The sequence below is a fragment of the Stigmatopora argus genome, chromosome 7, assembly GCF_051989625.1.
Source record: "Stigmatopora argus isolate UIUO_Sarg chromosome 7, RoL_Sarg_1.0, whole genome shotgun sequence".
NCBI classification, from domain to species: Eukaryota; Metazoa; Chordata; class Actinopteri; order Syngnathiformes; family Syngnathidae; genus Stigmatopora; species Stigmatopora argus.
The window spans coordinates 19,535,041-19,545,095 of record NC_135393.1 but is presented as its reverse complement, the minus strand read 5'-3'; the positions used below and the strand labels follow the sequence as shown (position 1 = coordinate 19,545,095).

Genomic DNA, 10,055 nt, shown 5'->3' with positions numbered 1-10,055 from the left:
AACTATTGATTTAAAAGGGGGAAAATCAGGAAATATAATATACATCTATATCAATCATTTTAATTTGATCCCAAAACAGAAAGTCGGCACTCATGATTGACTTTCCCGGGCCACACAAAATGATGCAGCGGGACAGATTTGGCCCCCGGGCTGCCACTTCGACACCTGTGTGTTATGGTATTACTGCATTTAAGACGTATTTTAACGTCTTTTTGAGTCTGTATCCGTTTTAGCTACCGCAACCAAGATGGTGCCGTTCAAGTGGCAGCCGGTGGCGGTAACTCCGTCCACTCTTGCTCGTTTTGTGTTTTTGCTGCTTTTCTGTCTTAATGATTTGATTTGGTGATCCCATTTACTTTGATTTGCTTTGTACTTTGTGCTTTTGCTTTGTTGTTCTGTCTAATCACCCTCTTGCTACTGCCACAATGAAATTTCCCAAATACGGGATGAATAAAGTTATCCAATCCATTCTAACTGTAAATATTGAAAGCAAACGGGGTGGAATGGCGCCCCCATAGGAATAAAAGGGCACTGCATGAGGCGGGGGAGGGGGGGGGGGGGGGCGGGGGTTGCACACATTGTAATGACTCCCAGATGTTTTGGTATTGTTGCAAGAAGAAATCCTGTCCCGCTTTTAAGACGTCTAACACCATTCGCGGTCGTGTGCACGTGCAGACAGAACAAGGGATTTGAGCAAAAAAAAATGTGGGTGTGATGTGAAGAACTCACACTTGGTCAGCAAAATCCAAAGATTTCAACTTGGATACGAACAGTCTACGCGTAGCATCGACGTCATCGTTTACAAATACAAGTTGGCTTCCTATTTTTGAAAAAAAAAATTGCAGTGAAAATCTCTTTGTTTCGTGATCATCTTTGATCGTTAGCGTCTGGAAACGGTTAGCCGTCTCATCGGCCGTCACGAAGCACATCGGACTGGTTATTTATTGGCATCATTTCCGTCCAGACGGCAATAGCCTTGATCACAGCCGCAATATACACGCGCGTGGGCCAGGCCTCGTTCGTTCGCTCGGTCGGTCGCCTTGGGGTTGGTTGCTTTTGTCGCTCACATTTCCAGACTCGGTCGGGCATATTCTCACTTCTTTGAATGTTTTAGAGGCTAAGAACTACATACTACGCAATCTGTCCTAACAATGTGTTCATTTTAAGACCCGTTTTAAAATGTTTCCCTTTCCAGGTTATAGAAAATCCCAACCTTAACCAAAGCTAGCAAGCCAAGAAAATCCTTTTTTTTTAACCAAAGCTAGCTACTCAAGAAAATCACATTTTTAACCAAAGCTAGCAACTGAAAAAAAATCATTTTTTTAACACAAGCTAGCAACAAGAAAACCAATTTTTAACCAAAGCCACCAGCTGAAGAAAATGCAATTTTTAACCAAAGCTAGCATCTAAAAAAATCAATTTTTAACCAAAGCTAGCAACAACAAAAAAATCTATTTTTTAACAGAAGCTAGCAACAAGAAAATCATTTTTTAAGAAAAGCCAGCAATTAAAGAAATTTCAATTTTTAACCAAAGCTTGCATCTAAAAAAATCAATTTTTAACCAAAGCTAGCAACTCAAGAAATTCAATTATTTTCTACCAAAGCTAGCAATACAACTAAATCTTTTTATAACCAGTTATGAACTCAAGAAAATCTCATTTTTTAACCAAAGCTAGCAACTCAAAAAAATCTCATTTTTTAACCAAAGCTAGCAACTCAAAAAAATCTCATTTTTTAACCAAAGCTAGCAACTGAAGAAAATTCAATTTTTAACCAAAGCTAGCAACTAAAAAAAATCATTTTTTAACAGAAGCTAGCAACAAGAAAATCAATTTTTAACCAAAGCCAGCAACTGAAGAAAATGCAATTTTTAACCAAAGCTAGCAATACAAGAAAATAAATTTTTTTTCAACCAAAGCTAGCAACTCAAGAAAATCCATTTTTTAACCAAATCTGGCAACTCAAGAAATTCAATTATTTTCTACCTAAGCTAGCAATACAACAAAATCAATTTTTTAACCAAAGTTACGAACTCAAGAAAATCTCATTTTTTAACCAAAACTAGCTACTCAAGAAAATCCCATTTCTGATCAAAGCTTGCAACTCTAGAAAATCAATTTCCTTTAACCAAATCACATTAATTTCATCCTCATACCCCAAAACCTAAATTAGTTAGCACCCTAAAAAAGATGGACCCTTTTCAACATCATACAGCTAAAATTATGGACACTCTTTAACAAATACAAAGCGCCCAAAGGTGGTCATTTAAAGGTCAAGAGCGTCTGCCGCCAGTTCTCTCCTGTGGGCCACGACGTCAGTCCTTCTGGCGACTTTCCCCCATTCCTTGTCTGACTCCATCAACATACCAATTGGGTTGCCAGATAAGAGCTTCTTACCAGAGGCCCGATTTGACAGTTCCATCAGATACCAAGACGACGCCACCATCAAGGAGTTGTCCTCGGGGCGCCGGTCCACGACCACGTCTTTGCATCATCTGACCAAAGCGCACCTCCAATTACGGAGCCGTTCTTCTGACCGTCCTGTCGTCGTGTCTATCACAGAAGATCCCCACCATTGAGAGGACATCCCAGCCAATCCAGATGCGCCTGTAAAAATGAATGCAAGGTGAGAAACCAATCACACACGCTGCTACGACGACGGCAGACCTTCAGAGTCCATCACGGTGAGCCTCCCTGGTGGTGCGAGGGGGATCCGCTCACTTCGTAAAGCTCTTTATTTGATCCTGGGCTGTAAAATAAATCTTCGTCAGCTTCCAGATTTATCTCAAGTCGGGAAGTCGTTTAGTGGCGTTCTCGTGGCATCCAATCACTGACGAGATTGAAAAATGGATCCGCAATCTTCTCAGTGATCGATGCAACAGTACCACTGAAACCTGGCAACATTTTCCTTCTATTTATACTACAGTAATACCTTGACATACGAGCGTCCCAACATACAAGAAATTTGAGATAGCAGGAAAATTGCGAGCACACTTTATCATTTTAAGTTGAATTTAAAATTTGTTAAATTTTGTCTCTCTCCGCACATAGCGATGTTAGCCGCTAACTTCTGTCTTGAAGGTAAGAACTCCATGCAGTGTTAGCCATAATAATGATACATTTTATTCCAGATCATAACCACTTTATAGCTATTTGTTACTTGAGCATAGCTGAGTGATTTAGAACAATTTAAAAAAATATTTTTTTATTCTAATATCCTTTTTTGGTGTTTTATTCAGAGGGTGGGAATGGATTAATTTCTATTTAGTTATTTTATTTGGGGAAAATGGATTTGAGATACGAGTGAATTGACACACGAGCTCGGTTCCAGAACACATTAATCTAATATCTCAAGGTACTATATATTTTTTTTCTAAATAAGGTTGCAAAAAATTCTATTCCAGTAGACCTCGAGCACCAAAACATGACTGTAATATATTCATATTTACTAAAGATGGGAATCTAATCTTACATGTATATGTTCATTAATATGTATTGTCTCCTCAATAAATGTCAAATATCTGAATTATTGTATTTGATAAGGGTGTTATTTTTTTTAAAATAACTATTGTTTAAAATAGCATATATGTATAAATATTGCTTTTAATAGTCACTTTGCATCACTTCCCAATGTCGTCATGTGGCGGTTTATTCAATTTCATAACACAGATTACAGCCTATATTTAGCAGTACATCAACCGCCACCACATTTATTTTTTTACTTTTTTTTTGTTTTGTTTTTTCCACAACACGGCCACTTTTTTGTCATCACAGTGATGTCACAACATTTCCACACCACCCGTTCCATGAGAACCAGAACCAAAAAAAAAAAGACAAGAGAATCATCGCAGGTAGACGAACGAGACCACTTCGCAAACACCCGGCGGCGTATAAACGACCACCAATCCGAGTCCGGCGTGTCCGAACGGCCCGGTTGCAATTGCACATTAGATCGAGTTAAATAAGAGTTCACCTTCAAAGTGGTGGGGGGGGGGGGCTTCCGTTTCTCGTGGGGGCTGACCGTCGAGCTAAGAAGGATGCTAGCTAGTTTGGGATGTCCAAAAATATACAGATAGCAAACAGCAGGAAAGTGTGCCTCGCCGATCAAGGGTTTTTAACCGGGTCCCTTCCTTGGTAGGGGGGTTTGGCAACCCCATATTTTTAACGGGGTCCACCTGAGGGATGGAGTCTACTGTTTGAGTTCCAGAGCCCAGACGTGCTGGGGCCACCCCGTCCGCCCTTTGGTCTTTTTGTCCCCCAGCGAGGACGAGGACGACGACAAGCACGAGGACGTCGACGCCATCTTGGGGGGGTCCACCTGCGGGAGAGCGGCATTGAAAATGAGCTGAAATTCCAATCCAAATGATGGTTTTTGAGATCCAGTTTTGGATTGGAGGCAAAAATGTAAGTGTCACTTACACGCAAGGTGAGTGGAAATGCATACCTGTCAACCTCTGCCGATAACTGCCCTTATAAATGATTATGATTCCCCTTACAAACCCCCAAAAAACCTTACAAACACCGTACGACTCGTACGGTGTTTGTAAGGTTTTTTTGGGGGTCATCTTTGACACATCAATCCTCTTTGACACATATATATTTAAGCAGAAAACAAAGCTGGAGTCTGTTTTTTTCTTTTTCTTTTTTTCACTGCTTTCCCTGTCTATGTTTTGCTTGCCTAAATAGTCAAATGCTATATTAACCACCAAAAAGGAAATTAATTTAGCTGCCCTAATTCAAAGCCTGTATAGAAACATCCAATATCAATATTTTTCCTTATCTTCTATCTAACCTATTCATCAGTTTATCAATTATACAACTTTATCAGTAAACTTCATCATAAATAATGACGAGAGGATCCAATTTTTTTTCTGTTTGTTAATTTTATGAAATATATAATACCACAAAAAAGATGACCCCAAAATGAACTTGCATTTCCCCATTTTTTTCTATGGAAAAAACTATTTCTGGCCGACGTCATATGCATATGCAAATTCATTTTTTAAGCAGCAGCATTTCATTAAATTAACTTTTATATTCCCTAATAATTTGAAAATACAGGCAGACATTGAAGCATTTATTGTTATCATAAAAAAGAGGTTTGCAACAATGATTTCAAAACAAATTCAAGCCCATTTAAAAAGGTTTCTTTTTAATATTACATCGTTAGTTATGACACTCATAATTCTCTAGATTCTGTAAGCACGTCCTTTCTGGTTCAAAGTGTCATTTTGCTTAAATTTAAGAGTTGGGAAATTGTTGCTTTTTACTCAAATCCACGTAAAAAATGCAAATCTAAAGTTCTGCCATGTATTTTTTTTTTATCTTCTCACGCATGTCAATTTAAGACGCAAGCAAAAGTGACGTGCTATTTATTTAATTTTAATTTAATTTTCTAATTTCACCCAAGAAATACTACTTTCTAATACTAGCATTTGCTTGTTCATTCGAGTCAACTTGTGACGTATTTTTTTTGTTTACCCTCCACACCAGGAATCATTTTGACATGATTATGTCACGAAAACAACGCATTTGCCTGCAGAGCAGCAGCTCTACAAAATACAAATATCTCGTGGAATTTAAAAGGAACATTCTGCAACGTCCTTCTATCGGTGAGTCCAAATTTTGACTTTTTTTCCTGACTTAAATGAAACTTATTAATTGCACAGCGTCGAGTAAATCGTCAATTAATGACGTTTGTCGTTGTGTTCGTTGTTTAGTGTGCATTTTTCTGTCGTCTTTCCTCACCTTTAAGAAACAAAATTAACATTCGAGTACTGCCATAACGCCGATGCCTCATTTACAATGTCACTTATGATATTTATTTTTCATAAACGGCGTGTTATGATGCACTCGTGGAACGAAAGAAAGTAGAAGTGTTGTGTGTGTGTGTGTGTGAGAGTGTGTGAGACACGTTTTGCACTGAAAACTAATATCAAAACACACCACCATCTAAAAATCTTCTCATTTAAAACTATGTTAACAATATCAAGTCGCAATCGTAAATATTTTATCAATAAAGTCCCCAAAATGGTTCTAAAAATCATATTTTTCACACCGAGCTAATGTCCCCTAAAGATGACGTATTTGGACCCCGAACAACTTGATGTAGAAATAAGTCATGTAACGTTTTCCAACATTATAATTTTAAGCATTTTGCTTCCAAATATTACTTAAATATGATAATATTTTACGCGAAAAGCAATGTTGTGATGACAGACTTTACGTCGCCAACAGTTGAAGCCCTTCAAACCAAAACACTTCCGTTTCACGTAACCTAAAAAAAAACAACCAAAACGACTCAAATCTTTTAACATTACGCCCTTTTTTACTCAAACTATGACTTGAATATCCCAATATTACATAAAGAGTAGTTTTGTACGTCACGCTCGCTCAACGTCAACAATAATGAAACCCGTAGAAGCAAACGACTTCCGGTTCACGTGACATCAAAATAAGATACAAAATGACTTTAATCTCCTAATATAACGATTTGAATCTTGCAATAACGCAATCCCTCATTTAATATTCGCCACATTTCGATTTTAATCGTAACAGATCGATTTTAATCTCGTTTTATTCCGATTTTTTCGCTGACAATATTCCAATTTCGGTTTTTCTCCTGTAGAAAAAATACTTATTTTTATATGTAGTTGTTGTGCCGTATTTCTATAGCTAAAGACTATTTACTGATTACGTTTAAGAATTATAAACGTGCTGCAGCGTGCACAAAAAGGCACAATATGGATATTTTTGTGTGTCGGTGATGTGTGTGTGTGTGTGTGTGTGTGTGTACATAAACTTGATACTAATATAAATATAGGCCCTCAATTTTTTTAGCTCTAAAATCAGATGTGTTTAATTGAATTAAATGTCATTATGCAAGCACAATGAGATTTAAAGCTTTGCCATAAAATCCACGTATAAATAAGTCAAAATTGATTATTTCTTGATGATTTATTTGTCGCTTTGTGCAGCTTTAAATATCATTACACTTGTATCATGACAATAAAAAAGATTCAATTCAATTAAATTAAAACGATTTATATAGACTCAACCCCAATTTATGGATATTACATATACAGTGTATATACGTGAATTGCTATAAATGATTATAGGAAACGTCTTGTTTAAGTCAACAGAATATTGTAGTCTTTTTTGCTGACTTTATACAATAGTTTGGAAGGTTTAGTATTACTTCCACACATTTTTTTCCAATAATTTACGAGACGTTTTTATTATCATGTCATATTATTGCTGTGTGTGTGTATAGTTCGGTTTGGGCGTTTTTTAGGATGGAGGGATTGCGGGAGATTTTTTATTATTTTAGGTGAAAGTGGAAATATTCTAGGCCAGGCCTGCACGGTCTTTAGGTTATGTATTTTCCTTTTTTTAATGGTGTCGCTTGGTCTTACCGCGTCCTTCTTCCTCCGCTCCTCCCGAACCTCGGACTTCTTCAACTCGGCCTTGAAGGCCTGCGTGTCTCCGTGCTGGCCGTCCTTGTCCAGGATGTCCATCAGGTAGGAGATGTAGCTGGTGGCCAGCCGCAAAGTCTTGATCTTGGACAGCTTGGTGTCGGCCGGCACGTTGGGGATACACTCGCGGAGTTCGGCGAACGCCGAGTTGATGCTCTGCGTCCGCCGCCTCTCCTTGCGATTGGCCGTCGGTCTTCGCTTCACCGTCCGGGGGTGATGCGCGTGCGCCGGGTGCGCAGGGTGTTGCGGGTGTTGCGCGTGGTGTAGACCCCCAACCTGAGCTCCGTTGACGGAGATCGCTCCACCGCCGCCGCCGGGAACGAGCGCACCCGGTCCGAAGTGGGGGTGATGATGATGGTGGTGCGGAGGGGGGTCCAGGGACCCCACGTTCCCGGGACTCCCGTTGCCATGGTAATCGGGACTGTAGCCCGGTGCTAGGCCGTACTCGGTGGGCGACATGTCCGCGTGGCTGATGAGCCAGCTGGTGAAATAAGGGGGCGCGCCCCCGCTTTCCTCGTGACAGCGGCCGGTCGCGGCCGCGTGCAGTGAGTAGTGGGGCCCGTCGTGGTGGTGGTGATGGTGGGGGTGGTGGCGATGGTGGTGGGGGACGACCGGATGGTGAGGAAAGCTCGATACCAGACTCATGGTGACGGCTGGAGGCGCACGGGCACGCGCCCGGGCTCTCAGGAGCGCGCAGCAGGTCGCTCGATCGCCGCTTCACGATTGTCCGAGATCGATAATCTGACGGTTGAATGATCTCCGCATCGCCGATCGAAAAGCGGCGGACGCCGGGCCCAAAGCGTGAGAGGCGCTCGGTCTCGCCAGACCTCCAATCGTCTTTCTCAGGATTCCCGTTTGGACGACATGGTCTCGGAATCCAAATAATCGAATCCCAAGACGAGGACGCGCTCCTCTTCTTCTTCTTTTTTTAGTTTTTTCGTTTGTTTTTCCACTTCATCGCACCGTCGGGGGTCCGTCTCGGTTCTCGGTCTCTGCCGGCAACCGGCTCAACGCTACTGGCTTGAGTTTACTGGGAGAAAAGGGGTGAGAGCAAAAAGGGGGAGAGATAGAGAGAGTGAGAAAGAGAGAGAGAGAGACGATGGTGACGTCACTGGTTTAGGGGTGGGAGGAGACATGTTTTTCAGGACTCTGTAGTGTAGACCAATGGCCAAGCAACAACTGCAAGGTCTGTTTACTTCTCTTTAATGTCAATGGGCCTGCTAAGTAGGTCCTCTGGCACGCACGCGCGCGCGTGCACGTGGACGTGTAATTCTGTAATTCTGCTGGGTCGCTCGTCAGTCACTAAATACGATGTTCTCGGCGTTGGAATTTGTACATAATTTTTACAGGCGTCATGTGGTCGGATTGTCGGCGAGGTCTTGTGGAAAGTGTTTATTATAGATTATTTCAATGCAAAAGTGCATTTTTACTTGGAATTCTGGTCATAAAAATGGCGAGGGAAGATCAAATTGCGTGTGTTTTTAGCAAATATACATTTTTTGTATGTAAATATGGTTAGTGGTGGGATTTGGTTCGGTTGTGGATCATCAGTTCTTCTCGTTTCATAGCAAAACACATATTTTCAGTATTATAGGACCTCATTAAAATCAACATTTTTATGATACAAAAAGAAATTTGCTTTTAGCTAAGGATTTTTACTGTCATTATACAAGTACTAAAGCTTCCTCATAATGTGTAGACAGAATAAATAGGTATAAAAAGATTCTTATACATAAAACATGAAGGTAAAAAGGGACTAAAATGAAGAAGTGTTTTTAGGAGAATTTCAAAGAACCTTTTGCATTTGTATATTTTTATGCATGTGGGAATCTGTCCATTAAACACATAAATTATCAATACAAAATGGCATGCAAACGTAATGGCACATATAAAATAAATTGTTTTATAAATGAGTTTTTTTCCAATTTATATTTCCACATTTTCAAAATAACTGTCCAATCACGAGGCCTTGTAACCTTATACTAATCCTGCAATCCCGTTTTTGTCATAAAACGTATTAAAATGAATACAATTAATTTCAATGCTCTGCCTTGAGACTCAATTTAAATATTTGTGTCCTCTTAATTAGACAAAAAAATAGTTTGGTCAATATTTGTGTCATATAGTTGACACCCAATCTCTAGAATTTATTTCACCTCTCAGCCATAAATGCATTTTTTTTTCATTTTAATTTACTGTCTTCGCAATACAAACTACACAAAATAAAGAAAACATCGACTTTGTACAGTTAAATCTTAATTATGTAAACCAAAATCCATACTAAAATAAATCAGGGGCTTTGTCATAAAACCATTTAAATTTCAAAAAGCAAATTCAATTTCAGTGTCATTTTATGATTTGGAATGAAATTATGTACAGCCCTGTTGAATTTAAAATACATATTTTAGCTTCTGCTAGAACAAGATGGACCAGTTGTGCTGTTTTTTAGTTGAATTCTTAACTATTAGTCAACACTAAAATGATGATAGGTGAGATTTACATGAAAAAAAAAATGGCATTACGGTAAGGCCGTGTTAAAAAAATGGCTATTTTTCAGTTGCTATCTGTTGATGATAACTT

At 39.5% G+C, this 10,055-nt stretch overlaps 2 protein-coding genes across 2 annotated transcripts in view; one reads left to right on the top strand and one right to left on the bottom strand.

The window, feature by feature from the left end:
* Window positions 1–4,011: 4,011 nt before the first annotated feature.
* Window positions 4,012–8,490, bottom strand: hand2 (heart and neural crest derivatives expressed 2). The gene is made up of 2 exons (XM_077605620.1): window positions 7,416–8,490; window positions 4,012–4,318 (listed from the first exon to the last, which is right to left on the bottom strand). Exons 1-2 carry the CDS (start codon window positions 8,118–8,120, stop codon window positions 4,190–4,192), a joined length of 834 nt encoding a protein of 277 aa, XP_077461746.1. The 5' UTR covers window positions 8,121–8,490; the 3' UTR covers window positions 4,012–4,189.
* Window positions 5,501–10,055, top strand: part of cep44 (centrosomal protein 44) — a 47,718-nt gene continuing 43,163 nt past the window's right edge. Inside the window, exon 1 of the mRNA XM_077605618.1 lies at window positions 5,501–5,612. The gene's annotated coding sequence lies outside the window, so the exon portion shown is untranslated. The remainder of the gene's footprint in view (window positions 5,613–10,055) is intronic.